At 62.5% G+C, this 25,843-nt stretch overlaps 1 protein-coding gene across 2 annotated transcripts in view; it reads left to right on the forward strand.

Annotated features, from left to right (window-relative positions):
- Positions 1-25,843, forward strand: part of ZNF423 (zinc finger protein 423) — a 234,296-nt gene that overhangs the window by 42,388 nt on the left and 166,065 nt on the right. For both annotated transcript variants that reach the window (XM_079800240.1, XM_079800238.1), the window contains exon 2: positions 7,745-7,804. Coding sequence is in view for 1 of the 2 variants with exons in the window: in XM_079800238.1 (XP_079656364.1) it covers positions 7,745-7,804 (60 nt within the window). In the remaining variant the exon portion in view is untranslated. The remainder of the gene's footprint in view (positions 1-7,744; positions 7,805-25,843) is intronic.

Here is a 25,843-nt window from a genome sequence, read left to right on the forward strand (position 1 = left end):
TCACGTGAAAGTTTGAGATTTGAATGCCTGTGTATTTATTTTCATGTGTTTTTGAAAAAACGGCTGGCAGCACATCGAGCGGGAGATGCCCCCGGGTGGACGCGTTGGATGAAAAGCGCTGTGCGGGGCGCAAAGCTCCTAAGTGGGAGGACACCCAAGGTGCCCGGGTGCTCGATTCCAGGGGTGATGGTGGGACCAGCCTGAGTTACCCCCTGGGGCCATGGGGGCTTTGTCTCCTCCTGCTGCTGTATTGCTCATGGGGTGTGGACAGCCCCCTGGGACAGGTGGAGGGGGGGGGCTGGTATGTCCCAGTCTCTCCATAGCACCACTCCCCGTCTCTCCTCGGAGCCCGCCAGGTGCCTGGAGCCCCGGGACTAACCAGGTGGAGGGGAGCGTGTCGGTCTGGGGAGCGGGCCCTCTGCTCAGTGTGCGAGGTGGGGCTTAGCGTTGGAGAGGGCTGGGTTTGAAACCTGGCTTTGCCCTTGTCTGTGTGACCTTGGGTGAGTGTCTGAACCTCTGAGCAGAGGGCTCCTCACGTGTGAAGTGAGGATGCTTAGCCTTAACCGCTCCGCACAGGTGATGTGAGGGTGATGTGAGGGTGGCACAGGCCCGCTGCCTGGAGCCTGGCCTTGGCGCGCATGCGCAGCGAGCAGCCTCCTCTGGGTCCACAGGCGCCGAGCTGCCCGGGAAGTGGGAGAGGAGAGGGGACAGAGCTCCGCTTCTCGCCGTGGCATCCGTCCCAGCGAGCACATGGCTGTCCGCGGGGCGTGGGGGCGAACCTCTCCCTCCGCCGCGGCCGGCGGGGCCCAGGGCAGCTGTCCTGTTCCCAGGTCTGGGCTTCCCTGCTGGGGGGCTGGGCAGCTGCCAGAGCCTCCCGGGGCTCGGAGACCAGCTGCAGCCCCGGAGCCAGCCGGAGCCGCACCAGCTCGTCCCTTAACCCATTCTGTTCCTGGGAAGGCTGCTGTTCCAGGCCCTGCAGGGTCTCTGGTCTCCAGCACGCAGGCAAGGACTGTGGCTGAGCCGGGAGAAGCTGGCTGGGCCTGTTGAGAAGGTGCAGATTCCTATAAACATGCAGGAGACCTGCTCAGCCCACCTTGGTGGCAGCTTGGCCTGAGCTGGGGGTGGGGGTGGGGTCTCCTCCCCTTCCCTCCCCTATGTCCCTCTCTGGTGTCTCTGCCATCATTTGAGATCTTGACCTAGGAAAGCCTGCCCAGGTCAACTCCAACCTCGTCTCCCACCTGAGTCTCCAATGCCCCGGGGTCTCTGTTCGGCTTGCTCCCCTGCCCTGCCAGCAGCCTCCCGGCCTCCCAGGGGGACCTTCCCCGTAGCCTCTGCGGACAGAAGGCTCTTCCTCCTCAGACGCTCCCTGCAGCGACTTGCACTGGTTGGTCCCTGTGTGTGACCCCGGGAGGCCACGAAGCCAGCTCAGCCCCTCTTCCCCGTGACAGCTGGGGGGCCCTGAGCCTGCCCCCCAGACTGACCCGTGTCCATTCATTGGCTCTCCCTCCTAAGATGTGGTTTCGAGGCTCCCCATCACCTGGGCCCTCTCCTTGACCTCCTGCCGTCAGCCCGGGAACTTCCTGCAGCGGACTTTGCCGCTCTGACCTGCATGGCCTCCCCGCCCCCGCCCGTGCGGGGTCCCACCTCTGTAAAAAAAGGGACTATACGTGTGTGGACAGTGTCCTGTAAGGCCAGCCACCCCAGCTGCCTGGGGCATTCTGCATGGTTTTATTTTTCTCCTTAGTGTCCCCAAGCCTTGCTTTCTCATGCACAGCAGGATGATGGGGCTGTGAGGACTTAACAGGGTGATGGGAAAAAGTGCTCAGCCTGGGGCCCGGCCCCTGGGCCACCTCGAGGTATTCTGCTGCCTAGCCTGGTCCTCCGTGTGCTCTGGGGGCTTGGAGCCATGGACAGAGCTTCCCGGTGCTCACAGCCTCCCAGCGCGGTTGTGCTCCCATTTTACAGGTGTGCACACTGAGTCAGAGGTGCAGGGTTTACATTTGGGCTCTATGCTACGAGCCGCACCCCTCCACTGCCCTCCTCAGAAAGTTTGGGGGTGGGATGCTGGCCCTGGGGGGCGCACCTGGCCCAGATCCCTTTCTAGGGCATCTGCTTTCCAGCGAAGACCCCTTCACCTCATGCAAAGGCCCCAGGGTCGGGGGCGTTCAGTACCCGTACCAGGCCCGGGTGGGGAATGGCTCCTCCCGACTGACGGACAGGTGAACTTGGCCCTGGATGGACACTCCAGCCCCAGACCCCTGCTGTCCTTGTCGCCACCTTTCAGAGCATGCTTAGGTGCCACGGGGCTTGGCAGAGGCCCTAAAATCAGTGCAGGGGGTCTGGGGGCTGCTTCTGGCTGTGTGCGCCCTCCAGACGCCCCTGCCCCCAGGGGAGCCACGGCATGCACCACGGAGGGGGGAGGGGCAGCCACCGGAGCCTTCTCATGGACACGCGGGGGCCGAGGGACCTGCTCCGAGCCGAGCCATTGAGTCACTGCCGCCCCTCTCGGGCTCTGCCTGGCTGAGCGCTGGCTGAGCTGCTGCAGAGGAGCCTGGCCTGGGGGGATAGCGGGGTGGGCGCAACACGGTGGCCACCTCCTTTGCACCAGCCAGCCCTCTCCCCCACCCCCGGGCCCCGCGGCCGGCCCTGCAGCAGTGGGCCAGAGGATGTGACCCGGATGGCGTGGGGAGCGGCTCTGTGTGGGTGTCCTCGTGTGCCGTGTGGGCCACTGTGCTTCCACTGCTCTTCCTGGCCCGTCCCTCCGCCGCCCGAGGCAGAAAGTTAAACAAACACCGCCAAGTAGCATCACAGGACGCGCGGCAAATGGGCTCGGTCCCCACGGGGCCCACATCTGGCAAGTGTGGGCCTCGCGGGGCTGCGGGAAGAGACAGATGTGGGGGGCAGGGAGGGCTCAGTGCGGCCCCCTCCCGGGCCGTGCCTCCTCCCAGGGCTCTGTGCCAGCCTCCGGGGCTGGGGGCGCAGGCCCCTCGCCTTCAGCTGTCGCCCTTGCCTGGGGGAGGGGCTCCCCTAAGCCTTTCCGAGGTTGGCTCTCCCCGGCCGGCCTGGTGCTGGTGCTGGAGCTGGAGTCTGGGAAACGGGCCATGCTGGTGAGACCCGGACGCCAGGTCCGGGTGCGGGAGGTGGCCAGGCACATGGGGGAGTCAGGATCCTCCGTCCGTCCGTCCGCGCGAGGCCATGCAGAGCCCCATGCTGGGGAGAGTTTGTGGCTGGCCTGTCCCTGGCAGCCTCTGCCCAGCCCGGCCCTTGTCACCGGGCACTCAGCCCTCCCTGAGGTTGACTGCTGTGACGTGGTTGGGAGGAAGTGCAGAGGGTGTGCCTCCTCCTCTCTTTCCCGCCTGCCCTCCCTCCCGCCTGCCCTCCCTCCCCCTCTCCCTGCCCCCTTCCCTCCGCCCATCGTTCATTATCAGAGGTCACCCAGCCCTGCGGCCCCCAGAATGTGGCATTCCGCATCCCCGAATCCTACTGCGAGTCAGGTGGTTCATAGAGAATGAGTGTTCCCTCCACAACTAGTCAGCTATTCCCGTCCATTAGGAAGAGGCTACTTGGTGTGTGTAGGCTGCATCCACTAGAAACATGGTGACCAGCACACAGTGTGGCTTCAGGAGCAGTACTGCTTTGAGGGGGGCTGGAAGAAAAGGTATTTGAGCCCGGCTGGTGTGGCTCAGTGGTCGCGCGTCGACCTATGAACCAGGAGGTCAGGGTTTGATTCCTGGTCAGGGCACATGCCCAGATTGTGGGCTCCATCCCCAGTGGGGGGCCTGCAGGAGGCAGCCGATTGGTGATTCTCATCATTGATGTTTCTATCTCTCTCTTCCTCTCCCTTCCTCTCTGAAATCAATAAAAAGTATATAAAAAAAGAAATAAAAGGTATTTGAGTCAAAGAAGGGAGTTGATGTAAAGAAAGCGTCTCTAACTCTCAGTGCGGGGGGGGGAACGGGGTGTGTGTGCGGGGGGGGGGGGGACCTGCTCAGGGAGACTCCTGCCACACCCACCTGGAAGGTGCAAGTCCTGGGGACGCCAGGCAGGTATGGGTGACACAGGACCTGCCTCGGTGGGGCCAGCGGCCAGGTGGAGACGCTCAAGGCCCCCTGAGGCCGCCTAGCCGCGGTGGGTGGGCTGTGGGGCCGTGCTGGGGGACACGTCTGTACCAATGAGGGTCCCCTTCCCAAATCAGACTCCTGGAAAGTGTTGGCTCCTTAGACAGTTCTGGTCGCCCCTCCCCCGGAACATGGTGTGGAGTGACAGGGTGTTTGGAAACGGTCATTAGGTGCAGCCCATGGAAGGCGTGGGGCTTTTGACGTGAAGGAAGCGATGGGGGCTGGTCTGTGTGTCCAAACCAGATACAAACACACACACACACATGTGCGCGCGCACACACGCACATACAGACACACATGCATGCACACACATGCACACATGCACACACAGACACACACATGCAGACACACATGCATACACATGCGCACATCGGTTTTCAGTGAGGCTCAGTTTCCTCTTTACTTGTGTTTGAGGTGCAGCACGCGTGTGACCAGGGCTGGCTTTTAGGTAGTTAGTGCAGAGGGTGGGTTGTTGGGGCCATAAAAAATAACTCGCTTTTACTTTATGGGACTTTTCTTCAAATGAATGCGGAAAAACAAGAGCGTGGGATTCCGGTCTCACCCCCTCCTCCCTTTTCACCCCAAACAGCAGCCAGGCTTGGGCAGGTGCCCCCGCTCCCCGGGACCTCAGGCTGGCGGCCTGCCCCCCGGCCCCGCGCAGCGCGTCACGCCCCCGCCGCTCGGTGTGGGACATCGTGGGGCCATGCCAGCGACTGCCCCGGCTTCGCCACCTCTGCCAGAGCGGGGAGCTGGGGGCCGGGCACCCGGTGTTGCCACCGAAGCAGGACGTGGGAGCCAGGTGCTGTGGTAAAGTCACGGTGATCTGCCGCGCGCCCTGGTGACCGAGCTGTCCAGGCGTGACTGCGCGAGATGGAATGTGCACGGGAACGCGGAGATTAACCTCGGGGGGAGCCGGGACTCTGCAGGAGGGTAGCCTGGGGGTCCCCAGAGGGGCGTTTTCAGGAAACATCCCAACCCCTAGCGAGTTGGCTGGGCGCGGACAGGGTCACCCTGTTTCGTGTCTGCGGTGGGCCAGGCGCGGGCTCGGCGCTTGGCAGCAGTCTTTCACTTCGCCTTCGGAACAACGGGGAATTCCGTGGTCCCACGTCGTCCACGCGGGGCCAGGCCTCTGAGAGGGGAGCAGGTGCCCTGCGCCACCCAGCGGGCGGAGGGGTGGGTGATGCCCGAGGCTCGCAGCCCGGCGCGGACCTTAAGGCAGACCTTGCAGCCTCCTCTCTGCAGGGCTCCGAAGCGGGTCCTTCCACCCCAGCCCCCCATCCGCTGCGGCTTCTCGGTCCCGAAGGCCCCGGAAGCTGCCGTCCACGCCTGCTTGTCCGGCTTCCCTGGGAGAGCAGGTTGGGTGGTGGCAGCGTGAGCCTTGGAGCTGTGCCCACCTGGCAGGGCTGGGCTGGGCTGGGCTGGGCTGGGCCGGGCTGGGCCGGGCCGGGCTGGGCCAGTGTGGCCGTGTCAGACTGCCCCTACCTTACCTTTCCTTGCTGAGGTCATGCAGTTTGAGTTGCTCTTCCTGAGCTTCGTCTTGGAGCAGGGAATTCACATTGGGAAAGGGGCCTACAGACTTCTAAGATTTGCAGCCTCGATGGCCGTTCTTCCTGAACTGGGGTTTCCACGTCAGTGTCAAAGGAGCTCGGACCGGATCTGTGGTTGAAGCAGAAACTCCCCTGCTCTGTGCTGGTCCCCTCCGCCCGAGCCTTCTCAGGGTCCGGGCCTGTGGACAGAAAGGCCCACCTCAGCTCCGGGCTGTGGGTGGTGGGTGGTCCCGGTGCCCAGGGGCCTGCCTGCCAGCTGCATTGGCTCCCACGCGTTCCTGTGTGTCCACACTGGTCCTTACTGTTGCCACTTGTTTCTGTCTCGCTCTGAGATTGAATTAATTCTGCATCCTCCAACATGTAGTATGTTGGCTCCTTCCTTCATCCATCTCTCGGTTTGTTCGTTCGTTCATTCATTCATTCTTTTGTTCACTCACTCACTGAGCTCCTACAATGTGCTAGCCCTGGAGGGCACAGCGAGACTTGTCACTATAAATTCACAGTCTAATCGCTGAAAGTCAAGGTCAGAGTCGCTGTTCTCATCTCCCCATAGCACCTCGCTCGGCGTCGGAGACACTCAGTGCTTGTTAAGGTGGAAACGGTCAAACACACGTTGGCAGTTTGTCTCCAAAGCCTACAGACGGGCACACTCTTCGTCCCGCAAGCCGGCTTCTAGGAACTTCATCTAAGCAATCCCTGGCGAGGCCGTGCCACGTGTGATGTGCGTGGCTGTTACACGGGTGGAAGCAGCCTCGGTGCCCAACAGCAGGGCCTCGGTTCGATCAGGCCTGGAGCCCCGGTGAGCGGACCGAGGCTGCGGCTCATCAGGAGTGTCGGTCCCCATTGGCGCTGTGTTGCCGTTAGAAACCCGTTCCAGGACGGTCCGAGTGGTTCAGGTTCATGTCTCGTTACAGCCGCGGGAAAGTTGCAACAATGTATGTGAACACAGAAACAGTTGCGCTCTCGGTGTCCTCATTGGAACTCACATGTGTTTCCTAGCTTTCTACCGCACGTGGGTTACTTCGCTCAGAAACATACAAAAAGGAAAAGATGCCGGATCTTAATCCTTCACTGAGCCCGCGACTCAGAGGGTCCCGAGTTCCGGCCCACAGGCACGTGGGCTTGCTGCTGTTAGGCCTCAGGCTCGTCCCGCCGCCCACCCCCGGGCCTGGCGATGTCCGCAGAGCCCCCCGGCCCACCCGGCTCACAGTTGTGCCGTGTTACCTGCCGCGCCGGCTGGCACGTGGTGGCTTCGGCCTGCTCACGTGTGCGGCTTCAGAGCAGGCCTTCGAGTCTGGAAAACACCACGCATGCTCATTTTTGGCTTTAACACGATCCTATCCTTTGTACGAAGTCCACGACCCAGCTTGCATATTATTACCTGCCCCGCCGGGATTCATTCCAGGACAGGAGCTCGGTGGTGCTGTATGGAGTTCCCCGTGTTCTCGTCCCCACCTGCCTGGCCTCCCCCGCTGGGGTGTGGGGTGGTGGGGATGCCCCGTCCCTGTCCAGCCTTGCTCTGTGGGCCCTGGGATGGAGTGGAAACCTGAGCTGCTTTCTGATGTCACCGGCTCATGACTGCTGGCCTCACGAGAGTTGACCTCAGCTTGCCCTGGGGTCTGTTTGGGGGTCCGGTCTCCGTGTGGAGAACAGCACCCCGCGCTTCGCCAGCCTGTGAGAGGGCCCTTGTGTATTTCTTGGGATGATGGTGAAAGCTGCTGCATCTGGTGGTGGTATAAGGAGGCGGCTGTCTGCAGATCGGGGAGGTGTCTGAGTCTCGCTCTATTAGATAGGGGAGGAAGATTCTTCAGCCTCATCCGATTCGAGACAGAGCTGAGATTGATTGGTGATGTCTGCCAGGGGCACAGGGATGGACACAGTCCTCACTTGCGACTCTTTCGTGTGCTGATTATTTTGCATCCGTGAAGCCAGTACAGTCCTCTTTGCAGACTTTACCCCTCCTCCCGATCACGGTGTCACAGGGACCCCCACGAATGATTTTTCTTCCTATCCGTGCCCCACCGCGGTGACCCGTTTGTGCCGCCTCAGAACTCACGGCCCATCTCTGTTCTCTTTCAGTCGAAGAGGGGGAGGCCTCGGACTTCTCGCTGGCCTGGGATTCCTCCGTGACAGCCTCAGGTAAGCGCCCTGGGACTGGGGGGCGGGTCGCGGGGACCCTTCGGGCGACCGGCTGGGGAACTGGAAAAGCCCCCCGGCTGGTCATGGCAATCGTCCGCCTCCGGTCCAGACGACCCCGGGCAGCATGGTTTCCCATCAGCTCCGTATGGTCAGCGAAACCTATTACACGCGGAGACTAACATGCCCGGTTCTCGGGGCCACGTTTTCTCCTCGTGGGCACGTTCCGATGGGCCACGATGTCCCCACGGCTCGGGCTTTGAAGCTCGTGCTACGTTGCCGCTGCCACTCATTCCGGTCTAATTACTGAGAAGCCGCTCTAACAGGACACGGAGCACCAGGGAGTCAGAGCCCCGAGGCTCCCCCTCCCGGAGGGCGCTGGCCTGGGCCCGCGCCTCCAGGGGGGAGATCGGGGAAGCCCAGACTGCTGGGGTGCGCGGCCATTGCGGGGTGATGGGGTGCGTGGCCATCAGGGGCTTGGGTTTTCAGCGCAGGTCTGCCCTTGCCTAAGCTCCCCGTGCCTCAGTTTCCCCCACTATGAGAACAGGTGGATGCAGGAGGTTTTTCTAACTGGGAAGTCCTGTCATTTGGAACTGGTTTGGGGTCCTCGGAAGCTTCTGGGTGGCGGCTCTGGGGTTTGCTCAGCATCCAGCCAGCCCGTGTCCTGGGAATGGGCCCTGGCTCCCTGTCCCCTGTCCCAGGACCCTGGGCGCTGGCTCGGCCCCACGGGGGAGCTGGGGCCACTTCCGTCTGGTGGAAGCGTGGGCCCGAGGAGTCGTTTAGTACAAACGTCTCCTTTCAGCTGTGGACACTGAGGCAGGGGGAGGGATTCGCTCGGGCTCCGTGCTTCCATAGGTGTGGGACATCAGGCGTACGGACATTGGGCATCAGGCGTACGGACCTTTAACCGATGGCTACGCAGCGCATTTGTGGTTTTACCGTCATTCGTGACTTAACATGAGGCTGGGGCCCCGTCAGTGCGAGAATGGAGAGGCACAGCGTGAAGCAGCAGCGCTCGGGCCGGGCTGGGCCACGCCGTGAGGGTGGCCACAGGTGACTGACGCTGGGCAACGCTGGTGTGCCTGGGACAGAGGGGCGCGGGGAGCGACACTCGAACCCAGGACCCTGGACCCCCGGCCCAGGGCTCTTCCCCGCAAGGTCCGGGCGCTGCTGGGAGAGCCTGCGGGTCCTGGCAGGTCCTGCTGACCCCGTGTGGGCACGGCTGTGCCTGCAGGTGCCTGGCCCTTGCTGACCGGGGTCCCTCCCTGGGAGGGGTCTCGTCTGAAGCCACATGGTGGGGGTGCTCAGATTCTCAGGCGGGGAGCCTGGCGTTAGGACACACCGTGGGGTCCTGGCTAGCCCTGTCCCGTGTCCTGAGTGAGGAGACGCACTCCCCGTGGTTGGAATGAGACTGTCAGCTCCACGTGTCATCCGGGCATCCTGACCGATGTGGGGTGCCATGCGGGGTGCTTGCCGCCAACTCAGACGAGGGGCCCCACTGTGCTCCCAACCCCCGCACCAGGAGAGCGCCAGCCTGCTGGGGTGCATACAGGCCCCTCCCCCAAGCTGCTCTCCCAGCTGTGCCGAGGTGGTGGGGGCAGGCGGGCCCAGCGGGGGGGGGGGGGAGGGCGTCGGGCTGTGCGGGCGTGAGCCCTGTGCGGGGTGCGTCAGCAGCGGGGCTGCACCCTGTGGCGGGGAGGTGTCGCTGGTCTGCAGAAGGCAGGGGTGATGCCAGGGGGCTGAGGGACCCCGACTCCCTGGTGGAACAGCGGCCTTGGGGCCTCTCTGGGAGCTTGGATGGCGGAGCCCCTGGGACTGGCCCTTCCCACCGGGATCTGAGCGTGCCCTGCCCGCGTGTGTCAGGGCAGATGCTGGGGCTCCGCCGTGCCAGTCGCTTTGGGTTTTCTGCTGGGAGACGGGCAAGGGAGGGCGAGCGGCGGGCACTGGGTCACCCGCAGCCCGGGAGTGGGTGGCTGCTCCCCGCGGTCCATGCTGGGGAGCTTTACAGCGCGCGCGATCCGTGGTCCTTCCCGGGTCTGTTGGGCCGGGCCGGCGAAGTCCCCTGTGCTCCCTGAGCATGGCGCTTGGGAGGTGCTGGGAGCCGGGGTGGCAGGTGCAGGCTGGGAGGCAGCCCTGGACGCGGGCGATGCCACGTTTATTGAGCATTTCTTGGTAGATGCCAGGCACGACACTTGACAACGGCCTTACCCCGGGCCAGCGCGCCAACCCCAGGAGGCGGGCGCTGCTGGGAGCAAGACCTCAGCCTCCCTCCCCGGCGGGTTCCGGGCAGCCATCTGCTGGCGGCGGGGCCAACGCCTGGTTGAAGCTGCTTTCGCGTAAGGCTTTCCATCGTGTGGAGAAAATGTCACTTGGCCGCATCAGAAAATGGGGGCAGGTGCCAAGGCTGATTATGGGGGAGCAAAGCCCCCCGGACCCCCTGGTGCTGCTGCTGGGAATTGCCAGCCTCATTTGGGGGAGAAAGAGGGAGGCTGAGAGCAGTACAGTAGGGGACCCACTGTCCCAGCCAGCGCGCTGGGGGGCAGGGGCTCGAACCCGTGTCCTCCTGCAGCCGGAGCCTGGGGTTTAACCTCTGCAGTGCCGGCACTGGGAGGTGGGCAGCTGAGCAGACGGGAAGCCGCGGTATCATGGCGGCCCTGGGCTCTCCCTGGCCGCACAGGATCCGAGGTGGCCACGGAGAGTCTTTGGCTCCTCAGATCAGAGGAATGCAGGGGTGAGATGAGCAGCGAGGGCCGAGGGCATTGAGCAGGAGGAGTGCAGAGCCGTCGGCACGGGGCGGCTCCTCGGTGTGGGGGCCCAGGCAGCCCGGGGTGTAGGTGGAGTTTGGGGGCAGGTTGGGCTTCCTTCCAACATGGCTGCTCTGGACCATGGGATGCAGCAGAGGCGGGGCCGGAGATGTGACCCGGTTACTTTGGTAACAGATGCTCACTGTCGGGGCCGGGGCAGGTTAGCCAGGCTGATTTCTGGCGCAGTGACAGCCACGCCTGTGGTTGGGGAGAAACAGCCGATCCAATCAGCTGCTTGCAGTGGCCCAGCAGCCCGAGGCCTCACTGGTGTGATCAGCGTGGGAGGCCTTTCTGCCAGTTGACAGGCCTCATTGTCCTGGGTAACGGAACCTTTACTCCCACGGAGGAGCTGTTCCCAGGAGCCAGGCCTCCTGCTCGGGCTGCTCACACAGACACCGAGGCACACACGCTGGGGGCTTGCCTGGAGGCCGCCCCGCCGGGAAGCGGCAGAGCCGGGCCGCGAACCCAGGCAGCTCACGCAGGAACAGAGCACCTCAACCGCCAAGGGCAGACCTGCCCGTGAGGAGGTGGTCCAGGTGCTTCCTTTTCGAGGGGACCCAGAGGCGGGGCGAGGGGTCAGCTCTGTGCCAGGCTCCTCCCGGGTCAGGGGGAAGAGTCTAGCGAGGCCAGGAGGCCTGGTTTGCGTCCCGGAAGGAGGAGGGGTGGGTGTTTTGGGGGCCTGTGTCCCCGTTTCCCATCTTCAAAGGCTGGAGAACACTGTGGGCCAGGCCCTCGGCAGAGCCTCCTGCCCGAGCCCAGCCGCCGCCCTGCGCCCCTGCTGTGACTGTTGGGCAGGGGTGCGGTGTGCAGAGGGAGGCTGGCATCAGGGCCGCAGACTCTGCACCTACCTGCTGGGGCGGGTGGAGGGGGGGAGGCATCTGGGGATCAGGTGTCCTGGGGGCCTTTCAGGTCCCTTTTCTGCAGGTTCTGGGCGAGGAGAGGGATAGGGAGAGTGGTCTGTGTCCCTCTCCTGACAAAGGGGCAGCCCCTCACCCTGCAGCCCCCAGGTTTGGGGCATGCAGGGAAGGAAACAGCACAGCCTGCCCCCCCCCCCCCCCGCTTCGCCCCCCTCAGCCGTCCAGCCTCCACGTCGCGACCTCTCAGAGCTGCCTCCCCGCCCTTGTGTTTGCTCAGCGCATGGATTTATTATTTCAGCCGCTTCCCAGAAACTCCACCGCAGCCTCGTTCTCCTCCACGCCTGCTGCTCACGGTCCTCTCGGCCCCTTTCCCAGCTCTGTCTGTGTGAGCCAGCCTTCCACCCAGAAGTCTGGGGGATGCCCGTGTGTTCGCGGAGCCCCATGAGGCCTGACCTCCATGTGACCCCTGCACCCACCTGTCTGGCTGCGATCTGGGGGTCTCGGTAGCTGCCCCTGTCCCCGGCGGGTGGGCAGCATCTCCTAACCTGGACAGCGCTGTGAGTGACAGCGACGCAGGCGGGCTTTCTCCTCTGGAGGTTTCCTTGGGGGCCCCCAGCACCTTTAAATCCTGAAATCAGGGCTGGGGAGCCTGTCCCGTCCTCTTGCCTGTCCCCCCCCCCCTGCCCCCGCCCCGTCCCTCACTTCAGTTTCTTCCTGAGCGGTCGCCCACCCGGTCCCTGTCCCCACCATCCCGTGGCCGAGGCCAGAAGCAGCCCAGACACCCTTTGGCTCCGCGGGCCGGGCCGTGCTGTCCACCTCTCGTGCTTGAACCCCCAACCCGGGCATTTTTCTCGACGAGGACCAGGGGACGTTTTAGAGGAGCAGAACAGGGCCGGGCAGAGGTGGACGGTCCCCGTGTCTGAGAGACTTACGAGCTGCGCTTTACAGGGGCCAGCTGGGCGTTTCTCATTAGCTGTGCCGGCCTCTGCGGGGAATTGAGCCGAGTGGAGCCAGGCAGGCTGGGCAGGCAGACGCGGTGGCCCCGCGCTCACCGGGGGAGCGTGGCGGGCATGCGCCTGCGGGTCTGCTCGCGGACCCCCGGCCAGGCCGGCCCGGGCTGCGCCTTTGTTAGAGCCGCCTCCCCGGCCCGGGCGGCCTCAGAACCCTCCAGGAGGTGGTGGCGCTCAGAGGGGGCCGCTCCGTTACCATGGTGAGCAGTCCGCGAGGCAGGGCGCCTGTGCCTGGCGCAGGGGGTGCCCTGGTGTGCGTGTGCCCAGGTGCTCAGCCCCGGTCCTTCCCTGGGGACCTCTCTGCCCCTCCCCCAGGCATCCTGGGCCCGGGCTGACTTGGGGCCGTTGTCCGGGGGGATGTGGCGTTTCCTGCCCACCCTTTCCTCTGGCCCTCAACCAGCCAGGGGCCCTGCCGGGCGCCCCATGTCGCTTCCGGTGTCGTGTCTGTCCCGCGCACGTGTGCCGGGGGCCAGGGCGTGTGTGGAGCAGCGTGCGTGGCGTCTCTCCTCTGACTCCGGTTCCCTGTCCCCTGGCCTGGCTGCTGGTTCCACGTCCGGGGGTGGGGCTGGCTGGCTGATGTTCGCCTCTCTTGTGGACTTGGGGCTGCCTCCGGGGCAGGGACTCGGTGCCATTTGTCTCGTACCTGCAGCCGGTGCCCCGTGCTGCTCTGCCCTCCTCCCCTGCTCTGCATGGCTGTTCATTCACCCCAGCAAGCCCTGTGTCCCCGCCCCCGTCCTCCTCTCCTGGGGCTCCTGGGCTTTCCGGGGGTCAGTAAAGAGGGAGGGCTGGCCCTGGCCGGCGTGGCTCAGCTGGTTGGGCGTCTTCCCATGCGCTAAAAGGTAGTGGTTCGATTCCTGGTCATGGCACATACCCGGGTTGCAGGTTTGATCCTTGGTCGGGGCACGTGCAGGAGGCAACCGATCGATGTTTCTCTCACATCAATCACATCAATGTTTCTCTCTCACTCTCCCCGCCTCTCCCCCCTCCTTCCTCTCTCTAAAGTCAATTAAATAAACAAAAGAGGGAGGACTGGTCCTACTTCCTCCAAGCCTGGGTGCTCCCTGAGGCCAGGACAGGGTCTCCTGGTGTCACCGTCCCTCAGGCCGAGGACCCCACGCGGTGGTGGGGGGAGACCAGCAGGTCTTTGGCACTGAAGCCTGGCTGTAAACCGGGGCCACAGGCAGGCGTGCGTGCGTGCGTGTGCGTGTGCGTGTGTGTGTGCGTGTGCGTGTGCGTGCGGGCGCGATGTGACAGTGTCCCTGTGATTTTGGGGAGGGAGACCCGCTTGTGTTGCCCACGTGTGGTTTACACCAGGTCTGCTCAAAATCAGACGTGCGTGCAGCTCCGCTCTGGCGATCTCGTTAAAGCGAGGATTGTGGTTTTGAGGGTCAGGGGGTGGGGAGCGGGGGGCGAGCGTCTGCCTGTCTAACCAGCTCCACAGGAGCTGCCGCTGCTGGCACGGAGCCCTGCGCGGCGGACTGGAAGGGTGGACGCGGGAAGCCCTCTTGCCGCTCCCCTTGGCGTCAAATGTCTGGCCCCTCTGTCCGTCGAGCGCATCCCTAGCAGCTCAGCCTAGACGACGCCTCCTCCGGGAAGTGCACGTGGGAGTCCCGCCACGGTCCTGTGCCCTCCTTTGGGCCGCGGGCTGGCCCTGCCCCGCCCTCCCTGCCCCCTGCTTGGCCATGGCCTTCCTTCTGTGCGGGCCCAGGTCCCTTGCTGCTCGGCTCCTCCTTCAGGCAGTGACCACGCCTGATCTGTGCTGCCCGAGCCTCGCCCGGCTTGGTGGCTGGCAGGGCCTGCCAAGGTGGAGACCGTCACCTCTGCCCCTTTGTCTGTATTTGCCCTCGGCAGGTCAGGGCCTGATCCTCGTTCACTTTGAGGTGGTTGGAGACACTAGCTGTGTGGCTCTGTGTAAGTTCCTTAACCTCTCTGTGCTTCCCTCTCTGAGCTAGGGGTAATCATCCTGCTTCCGGGCCGCTGTGGGGATGGTAGGAGGGACTCCACGCGGGCGGCACCTGGTGCTCTGCAGGGTTAGCCCTGATATTGATCCCGCATCGGGGGCACTTGGATCGGAGCTGGGCTCTGAGCCTGGATCTGTGCAGTGACCAAGGGTCGGACGGCCCCCCCCCCCCCCCCCCCCGTCTTAGCTGGCAGCCTCCAAGCATCGCCCCCGCGGGCAGGCACTCCCGTCTTCACCCTGTGGCAGGGTTGGGGTGGGACTGAGTCCTCAGGGGGCCACCCTCACTCATGCTGACCTGCTGGGCGGGGCGGGGCCCATTTCCCAGGTGGACAAGGCCCCGAGGCTGTCACATGATCCGGCTCCTTCCCTGGGCGGGGCTTGACTCAGCCTGCAGCCTCAGGTCAGCGCCCAGGAGGAAATGGCCAAGGTCAGCCCTATCGAGTTGCCTGGCCGGCCCTGGCTTCCTGGGCGGGCGCTCTGCAGGCCCAGCTCCTGGGTTGGGTATGGTCCGCGCTGCGGCAGCCAATGTCCTGCTGGAGGCTGCTGTCAGCTCAGCTGACATTCTCTTAAATCACTGAGGCAGGTGTGGTGTATGCATGCGTACACACACACTCACACACACACTCACACTCACACACACACTCACACACACACTCACTCACACTCACACACACTCACACACACACACACACACATGCACACACACACTCACACACACTCACACACACACACACACTCTCACACACACTCACACACACTCATGCACGCACACACACACATGCACACACTCACACACACTCATGTGCACACATACACACACTCACACACACTCATGCACTCATGCACACACACATGCACGCACACACTCACATGCACACACTCACACACACACACACACACACACACTCACACACACTCATGATGCACACACACATGCACACACTCACACACACTCATGCACACATACACACACTCACACACTCATGCACTCATGCATACACACATGCACACACACTCACATGCACACACACTCATGCACACACGCAATCACATGCACACACTCACGCACACACATGCACACTTACGCACACACACACGCTCTCACACACACTCACAGACACATGCACAAACTCACACGCACACACACTCATGCACAGACACACACACACTCACACACACACACTCATGCACACATTCACATACACACTCATACACACACTCACGCAATCACACACTCGCATCCTAGGCCACACCTGGCTAAGCCAGGCCTTTCGTTTGCCTACACTGAGCACTCGCTGCCCTTGCTGTGGGCCCTGTGTTAGCTGCTGGCTGCCACACTAGGTAGTAGCTAGCATCTCGCACCGATACCGAGCCCAGTACAGAGGAGACATTTCGGCTTCTGCGAGTCTGCCGCTGGGCTCAGTGTTCGGCCAGCCCTGCGAGCTTCTGGGGCAGGGGCAGGCCTGCCTTGCTCACGGCGGTGTCCTCAGCAGCTCGCTATGACTGCAGCAACTGCAGTAGCAATAGAAGCAATACCCATCTAGTGAGCATCCTGGGGCCAGCGGGACCGCACCCTGACGCTTCCTCCCTGGAACCTCCTGAACCAGGTTGGTCTCGTGTGAGTCTGGGGCCCACTCTGTCGTTGCTAAGTCACGGTGACCGGGCCTCCGTGGAGATGTCATGGGTCCTGTGGGATGGCAAACACGAGGTGCTGAGAACCCCAACCAGGCTGTCACTGTGACTCACCATCCGGGAGCGGCCACCAGGGCTCGTGGGGGAAGGAGTGACTGGTGGTGGCACAAACCTGGGTGCCCTTCCACAGTGCATGACCACCGACGAGTCACTGCGTGTGCAGGCATGTGCACACACATGTACTCGCTCACTGACATAAGCACACATGCACACACATTCACACACACAGTTACATGTGCCCTTACCTGCTGTACACACGCACACACACTTACATCGGGGCACACACACACACACGCACACACACTTACATCGGGGCACACACACACACACACACACACTTACATCGGGGCACACACACACACACACTTACATCGGGGCACACACACGCACACACACTTACATCGGGGCACACACACACGCACACACACACACTTACATCGGGGCACGCACACACACGCACACACACATCGGGGCACACACACACACACTTACATCGGGGCACACACACACACACACACACTTACATCGGGGCACACACACACACACACTTACATTGGGGCACACACACACACGCACACACACTTACATCGGGGCACACACACACACACACACACACTTACATCGGGGCACACACACACACACATATACTTGAGTATACTTACTCCCCCATAACACACTCAGTGTACACATACAGACATTCACCTATGTGTTCCCCTACACCCCACACATGCACACACGTGCACAAGCATGCAACGCGTGTATGCAAACACAAGTGTGCATACAGGTGTGTGCACACACACATGTATAGTTGTCTCTCTGTATCTGTGGGTGTCGCACCAAGGATTTAACCAACTGCAGATTGAAAATATTCAGGAAAATAATCCCAGAAAGCTCCAAAAAGCAAAACTTGAATTTGCCATGCACCATGCACCATGCGCCACGCACCACGCGCCACGCGCCACGCTCCACACTGAGCTCGTGAGAAGGAAGTGATGTGCAGGCCCGGCCTGCCTAGCCGCCGAGCAAATGCAGGTTGCATGCAGGCGCCACGCCATCTTATGCAAGGGCTTGAGCATCCGTGGGTTTTGGTATCCGCAGGTCCTGGAACCAGTCCTCCGTGGATACTGCGGGAGGACTGTGTGCGCGTGCTCACAGGTGCCTACACATACACAGTGCACATAGGCACACACTTACGAGCGTGTGTACAACCAGGGACATGCGCACCCCCCCACCCCCCCTGCACCCCTAGGCGTGCAGATGTGCAGTGAGGCCTGCCCCTGGGGTGTCTGTCTCCAGCAGGAGGATGGTGCTCCCCCAGGCGGCTGTCCACGGCGTCCAGCTGGCCTCCTTGCTCTCCATGGTCTGTGGTTTCTTTGTTGGGCCCTCAGGGCCTGAGACATTTTTTCCACCCAAAGATCCGCACCCCTGCTGCGGGACCCCGCGCTGGGCTGACCCACCGGGTGAGACGTGGACCCCAGCGCCCATCTGTCTGTTCCCCTGCCTGGCCAGCTCTGGCCAGGGCGCCCCACCCCCAACATGGACAGGACTGCATCTCCACCCTGCACCTGCCCCTTTAAGAGCCATGGGCCTGGTGGGCCTGTCCCCGGTGTCCGGCTGGGGGAGGCCGGACAGCTGTGTTTGGGGGAGGCTTTGCGAGCTCCCAGGGGCCTCTGGGAGCCCAGCGATGCTGGGGAAGCTGAAACAAAGGCCGACAATGGCCTCCTTCCCTCCCTGGCGGCCTCAGAGCGGGGCCTGCCTGGGCGGCCTCTGGGGGCCCCTGTTATTTCCTGTGCTGGCTGCGGGGCTCCTGGCCAGCGCACATGGGCAGGAAGCAGGCTGGGCATCTCCCCCCACCCACCCGCTGGGCTGGCCCCGCAGGCCAGAGTGGCCGCTGCTGTGAGCCGGGCCAGCCCGCCGGGCCTGCTCCATGCCTGCCCGGCCCAGGCCCGTCCTGCCCAGTCTGCCCGGGCGTCCCAGGAGGGGAAACGTGACCCTGTTCCACTGACCTCTCCCTCCTGCAGACCCCACGTGCTCCACCATCTGTGCTGGGCCCTGTGTCTGCCCCCGAGCCTTTGTGGCCAGAGCACGGGGCCCACAGAACCGAGGCCCAGGCCGGGCAGGGAGCAGGGGCTGGTTTTTAATTAATTCATCACGATTGTGCGAGAAATAAACTTAGATCTAGGGTTAGGGTTACCTTGACGGTTAAGGTTAAGGTTAGGGTTAGGGTTACTAAGTCCTAAGGACTAAAAGGACCGGCTTTGGAGTTACAGACCTTTGTCTGAGTCCTGAATTTATCACCTAATTTATCACCTAATTATCGGGTGTCCCTTGTCCTGGGCCAGGCCACAGGGACACGCAGGTGTCCTGTGCTCCAGGTCCCGACACCTTGTAGGCGAGGAGACAGTGGGCAGTGAATACGCAGTGACTTAGCTGCTTGGCCGTGAGGTTGCACTCGATGGAGTTATTCACCTGGCCAGGACGCCGTGTGCTGGTCTGTACAGTGTGGTGCTGAGGCCCTGCTGGGTGCCACGGTCCTAGGGGTACGTGAGTGCGTAAATGTCACGTGTTCAGCACGGTGCCTGGCACCCCCACTCCCCTAATGCTGGCCCCGGTGATTATTAATGAGACAAGACGACGTGCCCATGTGGCACTGGGCATCTAATAATGTCAGAAGCCTCAGGTCAGGGTCACTATGCAGGTGAGCTTCCTGGCAGCCTAGGCGAAAAGAGAAACAGGATGGAGGGCAGCACGCCGGCTCTGTCCGATTCCAGGGCTTGGGGCAGAGGAACGTTGGTCCTGCCTGGCACTAAGTGCAGAGGCATTGACTGTGCGTCCTCAGTCATCACTGAGCAAACAGCAGGCCGGGTCTCAGTAACGATGGGGCACACGGCACACAGACATCTCTCTGAAGCTGACTGTGGAAACGCGCCCGGCTCCGGGCACACCCAGCCCTGAGTGACCGGCAGTGCGGCCGGGAGGGATCCGGGCAGCGACCAGGCCTCGCCGGCTGCACCCGGGCCAGCGCTTTGCTGAGAGCCTGGTGGGATGCAGGCGGGTGCACTGCTTTCACGCAGGACCTTGGGGGGGGGGGGGCTCTTCACGTGTCTTAGACCTCAGAAAGTCCCCCCTTTTAAAAAACATATTTTTATTGATTTCAGAGAGGAAGGGAGAGAGAGATAGAAACTCCAATGATGAGAGAGAATCATGATCGGCTGCCTCCTGCACGCCCCCTACTGGGTATAGAGCCCGCAACCCGGGCATGTGCCCTGACCGGGAATTGAACCGTGTTCTCCTGGTTCATAGGTTGATGCTCAACCACTGACCTCACCGGCCGGGCAGAGTACCCCCTTTTTGTGAGGACTACCCATCCCCAACTCATGGAGCCTTGGAACACAGTTTGGGAAGCCGTTTGCATCCTTAGGTTTTGAGCTCAGCAACTCGGCGACAGCTCGCCCACCGCGCCCCTTCTCCGTCCAGACTGTAGTCTGTCCTCTCAGCTGTGTGGACCTGAGGGCTGTCACTCAGGAGCAGCCGCCCCCCCCCCCCCCCCCCCGCCATGTTCACTGTTGACAGGGCTATTGCCTTTGCTAGCTTTATCTGAGTGCAACCCAGCCTCCAGGAGGGGCAGAGTCCGGGAAACCGAGGCTCAGAAAGGTGGAGAGGGCTCAGGGCGGGGCTTCTCGTTCGGGGTCTTTCTGTAGACACATACATGCCTAAATGCACCCCAACACGCTCCCCCTCTGCTCCGAGCGTGCGTATGACCTTGTCCTGTGCCAACCCCTCCTGCGCCCTCCCCGACCCGGTGGGCAGGACGGTGGGCCCGGCCCGCGGAAGGCCCGGCAGTGGCCACTGGCCCTGTGTCTGGCGGGCGCCCTGTGGAGTTTCCATGGTGAGCGCTCCTTTGGGGGCCCCTGGGTGGGACTTTCCATCTGGGTGGAAACCTGACCCGCAGGCCCGGGCAGGAGGAAATGCCTTCCCCAAATGTGGAGACAAAGAAGAGAGAGGCGGCCAGCCTGGGACTCCAGCCAGAGCCCCTGACTCCTGCAAAGCCACAGAGCGGGGACCCCCGGGGCCTGGGCCCGGCTGCCTAGGACCCGCCCCTCAAGGAAGGCCAGGGCCTGGGCGGGGCCGCGCTCCACACTGTGGGTGGCTCGGGGGGCCCACTGCCCTGAGCCCGGCCGCCCTGGCCTTGAGTTGGGGTGTGTCTGCAGCTCCTGCAGAGATGGGGGGCAGCCAGTGGGTCAGTGGCTGGGCAGGACTAGGACTCGCCTCTCGCTGTCACTCTGCCCCTCACCCTCTCAAGCAGGCGTGGTCTCATCGACTCCCCGAAGCAGCAGGTTGACCTCAGGTATCGTCGTGCTGCTCAGAGAGGCCCGGCGTCCTGCCTGGTGTCACACAGCAGGTGTGTGCGGAGCCGCATTGCCGCCCCCACCTGCCGACGGCACAATCGCAGGTCGTTATAGTGCGGCTGGAGGCTTGGCCTTCTTTGGGGGTGGACAGTCTCTCAGAATGCACATGGCCGGGAAGTTCTACTGAAGGTCTAGCCACCCGCTCAGCTGCTGCTGTCTCGGCCTCAGCGCTGGTGTTGCAGGGCCTGTCCTGATGGCCGGTGACGGCCGTGAGCCCGAGTCACCGCCGACGGGATCCCGACAGGCTTCCTTCTGTCAGTCGCAAGCGCTATTGAGCACCTACTAAGTGCGGGCACCGTGCTGGGTGGCGAACAGGCCAGCGGAGCCCCTGCACGCAGTCTAGTGGGGGAGGTGACAGAGTCAGCGGACAAATACGCACATGTTTACCCGGGGACGCGACCAGCAGGGTGGCCAGTAGGAGAGGAGGGTGCGGGAGGAGAGGGCCATGTGGCGGGTGGGCAGAGAGGCCTGGGTCGAGGCGGCAGAGAGGGAGTGAGCCGTGCAGGCGTGAGCCGTGTCACTGGAGCACATTGACCCCGGAGGACCCAGGGCCGAGGGGCAGGAGGTGAGGGAGGAGCGGGGAGGCGGCAGCAGCTTTCGTGGGGCTCATGTCCTCGTGGGCCCTGGGGGTTTGACCCTGAGTGACGGGAAGCTGGGAGAGTGGGGAGCGGAGGGCCCCTGTGGGCAGGGGGGAAGCCCACCCAGGCGCTCATCCAGGGGAGAGATGATGGTGGCGGGGCCAAGGTCGGGAGGTGAGAAGGGGTCAGGTCAAGAATTTCTTTTGGTAACTCATCCCCAGCTGGTGTTGCTCAGTGGTTGAGCATCGACCTATGAACCAGGAGGTCACGGTTTGATTCCCGGTCAGGGCACATGCCCAGGTTGTGGGCTTGATTCCGAGTAGGGGGCGTGCAGGAGGCAGCCGATCCATGATTCTTTCTCATCATCGATGTTTCTCTCTCTTGCTCTCTCTCTCTACTTCTCTGAAATCGATAAAAATATATACTAAAAAAAAAAGAATTTCTTTGGGAGGTTGGTCCAACAGAACTGGTCTCCAGATTGGGGGTTGGGACTGACAGAAGGAGAGGAACCAGACGGCTCTAGGCAGCTGGGGGGCTGGGGGCTGGGGGTGCCCTTCATGGGATGGGGTCCCGGGGGAGACGGGGCGTTGGGTGCGGATAACGGTGGTGAGGCTGCAGAGCTCGGCCTTGGCCGTGAGTTTGAGATGCCTCTTGGGCATCAGTGGGCACTTGGAGGACGGTCCCGATGGGGGGAGGCTGGGACCGGGGTGTATGTGGGTGTCAAGAGTGTGTGGTTGGCGCTCAGAGCTGGACGGAGGCACCCCCACCCCCCAGCCAGTGCGCCCAGACAGAACAAAGGAGTTTAGGTCTGGGTCCAGGGAGGCGTGCACCAGAGGCAGGGATGAGGGACGAGGGAGGAGGGATGAGGGAGGAGGGAGGAGGGACGAAGCAGATTGAGGAGACGCTGGGAGTTCAGGGAGGTCGGAGGAAACCCAGGGGAGGCAGGGTCCCCAAAGTCTTTCAGGAAGGAGGGGGATCACTGGGCAGGTCCAGAGCTTTCTAAAGTGCGGTGCTAGGACCTTGCTGGGACCAGCTCTTCCTAGAGAGGGGGACACGTTGCCTGAGATTTCTGCAGATGGGAGGGGAGACCAGCCCAGCTTCCTTTGCTGGAAAGATTCTGGGGCGAGAAGAGATGGGGTTCAGGGGTTAATGAAATGAACTCGCGTCTGCAGACTGGCCCACCCGGGGGGTGTCTGCGCCGAGCCCCCTCCCCGGCTCCCGCTCAGGAAATGTGCCCACGGCCAGACCAGGGTGGCGTCCAGAAGCCGCAGACGGTCCACGGCCGTCCCGCTGTGCGCGAGCCCGCGGAAGTGGGCCCGCCGCACCCGCGCAGGATTAAAGGGACGTGTAATGGATTAAAGATCAAAAATGTTAATTAAGAAATGGTCTTTTCTAATAAGATGCCTTCAAGGGCACAGGCCCAAAAAGGAGGGGGTTTCTCGTTTTGGCAACACGGTTCCTGTTGTAATGAAATTGGTTCACAGGCATCGGGGAGGACCCGGCCTAAGTCTCCTTTGAAAGACATCTCCATCCAAATTAATTAGCAGAGAAGACGGAGGGCAGAGCGGCGGGCTGACAGGCGTGCGGGCGTGTGGGCACGTGGGCATGGCGGGAGGGCTGCGTGAACTTACAGAGAAACCCGTCCGTGTCCTGGTGCCCGCCGGAATGGGGTGCCCCGGGGCACGTTTCGGGCGGGCCTTACTGAGATCTGGCTACTTCTGGGGTGAGGGATGAGGCCTGCTTGGACTGGGCCCAACTCGATGGGAACTTGCTGTGTGACCTGGGGCTGTGTCTGCCCCTCTCTGATCGCTCCTTTTTTATCAGTTGTGGGTGACAGCAAAACTTCTCCTACCCGCCTCCCCACCTGTTGGATCAACTAGGTTCGTGGCTACGAGTGATTTGAAACTCGGAGCTCCGCGGGAATCCGTGAGATGACCCGTCTCTGTGTGCCTGATGCGGCCCCGGCCGCTCCGAGTGCTGCTTTCCCAGGCTTCCCTGCGTCCCCGGCTGTGAAGCGCCCCAGGTTGTTCGAATGTCTCCGAAGGGCACCATCGCCCAACAGTTAAGAACTGGGCTGTGGAGCCTGCCGGGTCATTCATTTGAATCCCACGTCTGCCCCTTGCCTGGGACCTGGGCTCAGTCCCTTGACTTCTCTGAGCCTCAGTTTCCTCACCTGTACAATGGAGCCAGTGGTCTCTGCCTCACAGCGTGACGTGTGAAGGGAGATCAGGGCTCTGAGAGACTGGGGCTCGGTGTGCGTGCTGGGGCTGTGGCGCCGATTACTCAGGAGCAGAGATCTATGGGACTGGGCCATGTGCTGTAAAAATACTGGGTCAGGCCCTAGCCGGTTTGGCTCAGTGGGCAGAGCGTTGGCCTGCGAACTGAGAAGTCCCAGGCTCGATTCCGGTCAAGGGCACATGCCCGGGTTGTGGGCTCGATCCCCAGTGGGGGACTTGCAGGAGGCAGCCAATCCACCATGATTCTCTCTCATCATGGATGCTTCTCTCTCTCTCTCTCCCTCTTCCTTCCTCTCTGAAATCAATAAAAGTATATTTAAAAAAAAATAAAAATACTGGGTCATCCTAGCTGGTCTGGCTCAGTGGATAGAGTGTCGGTCCATGGGCTGAAGGGGCGCTGGTTTGATTCCCGGTCAGGGCACATGCCCGGGTTGCAGGTTCCATCCCCAGTGTGGGGCGTGCAGGAGGCAGCCGGTCAGTGATTCTCTCCCATCATTGGTGTTTCTATCCCTCTCTCCCTCTCCCTCCCTCTTGTATAGATAAAGAAAGAACAACGTGATTCTGGAGGTTGGAAGTTCTTGGCCCCATCTGTCCCCAACCTTGATGGCAGGGCTGTTCTGGCAGGTTCGGGCCGGGAGCTGGTAGGTTCGGTCCCTCCCTCCCCTCCACGCTGCCTGGTCCAGCCTGGCGCCCCCTGCGGCGGGGAGACGGCCTGCCTGGCGCTCCGGTGTGTGTCTGCTTTTCATCATTTACGCGGCACAGCCCTGGACCTCGGAGCCGGGACGTCCCGGGCCTCATCTTCCCCGGCACCGCTGCGGCACGCAGGAGGGGAGCGGGCAGCAGCCGACAGCAGTCGGTTCTGAAAACCACGGGCGTGGAGACCTGGCAGTCGGCTCTGAGGGTCTGCCATGCTCTAGCCAGCAAACCCGGCACGGCCTCCCCCTTTCTTCCACCTCCACCCTGAGCGCTTCCGGCCCCTCGCCATCATCTCCGCCGCGCCTGGGCACCTGCTCTCGTCCGAGGCAGGCGTCTCTAGCTCCACTTTTGTTTTTGTTCGCCCTCACCTGAGGATGTTTTCCCATTGATTTTTAGAATCAGAGAGTGGAAGAGAGAGGGAGAGAGAGAGAGAGAGAGAGAGAGAGAGATGCATTGATGTGGGAGAGACACATGGATTGGTTGCCTCCCACACGTACCCTGGCCAGGGCTGGGGGTTGGGACTGCAACTGAGGTGCGTGTCCTTGACGGGAATCGAACCCGGACCCTTCATTCTGACGGCCGAGGCTCTAACCACTGAACCATACCACCCAGGCCTGGCTCCATTTCTGACCTGTTGAGTGCCCAGGCCTGGCGGGGCAGGAAGCCGGCCACACTCGCGGGCCACTGAGTCTCAGTCACTGCTGCTCAGAACCGCTCTCTCTCAGGCATTTGATTTCCGCCAGCGTCCGGGCAACACACCTCCAGGGTTAATCTGAGTCACAGGCAGGAACGCAGCTCCACGAAGGGCCAATGATGATTATCGCTATTATTATCTTTTCACCAACTGCCCTTTACAAAGGGTGCGTGGCGGGAAGGAGGCGCCGGGAGCACCCCGCCTACACGGGGGCTCATTAGGAGTCTCCCCGATCGCGTCGGCCTCGTCAGCGACAGAACAGCACGTGGACAAACCTAACTTCCCTCCCCCTCCCCCTCGATGCGTCCCAGGCACGATTACAGCGGCCACACTGTGCGCCCGTGGGCGTCTCCTTCATCGGCGACAGAGGCCCTGCTTAGCCGCGTGTGGTAGGAATCGTACGCAGAGCCGGGTCCCACCCTGGACAGGTGTCCTCGGAGGGCGCAGAGGAACTTTCCGTGGGAAGGAGGACTTGCCAGGTGCGCTGGCTCAGAGGAAGCAGGACGAAGCAGGCAGTGTGCTCCCGCGGGGTCCTAGGAGCCTCGGCCGTTACTGCAGAGGATGCGTCCCTTCGGGGGCTGGACCCTCTCTGCCCCGGGTCACGTCCCACCCTGACACCTTCCAGGGTCTCTGAGATCCCTCTGGGGGTCCTCTCTTGCATGCTGGCTCCAGAGGCTGCAAATGAGACGCCCCTTTGCTAGGGACAGGGCTCGGCCACTTCACCCCACCCCTTCCAGGTGGCTGTCCACACCTCCCTCCTCCTCCTGCTGCGCAGGGAAGGCGGGGGGGGGGGGCACCAGGGATGAGAGAGCCAGCACATTGTTCTAGAAATAAGTAGCTGAGAACCCGAGTCAGAAATTAGTTAACACAAAGGAAGTCGGGCCCTGCAGGCCGCGTTGCAGTCGTCCGCAGGAAGTGCCCTGCCCAGGGGGCCTGTGAAGGATTTAAGTCCATTCCGCCGGGCACCATGCCGCTGTTGGCACCAAGGTTTTTCTCCCATTCCGCGCCCCCCCCCCCCCCCCCAGCCCCATCAGGAGCGTCTCCGTGGAGCAGCCTCAGGGGCTGCACTTCGTGATGCTAATAAAAGTGACCCAGGAACTAAGGC

The sequence above is a fragment of the Cnephaeus nilssonii genome, assembly GCF_951640355.1.
Source record: "Cnephaeus nilssonii genome assembly, chromosome: 20".
NCBI classification, from domain to species: domain Eukaryota; kingdom Metazoa; phylum Chordata; class Mammalia; order Chiroptera; family Vespertilionidae; genus Cnephaeus; species Cnephaeus nilssonii.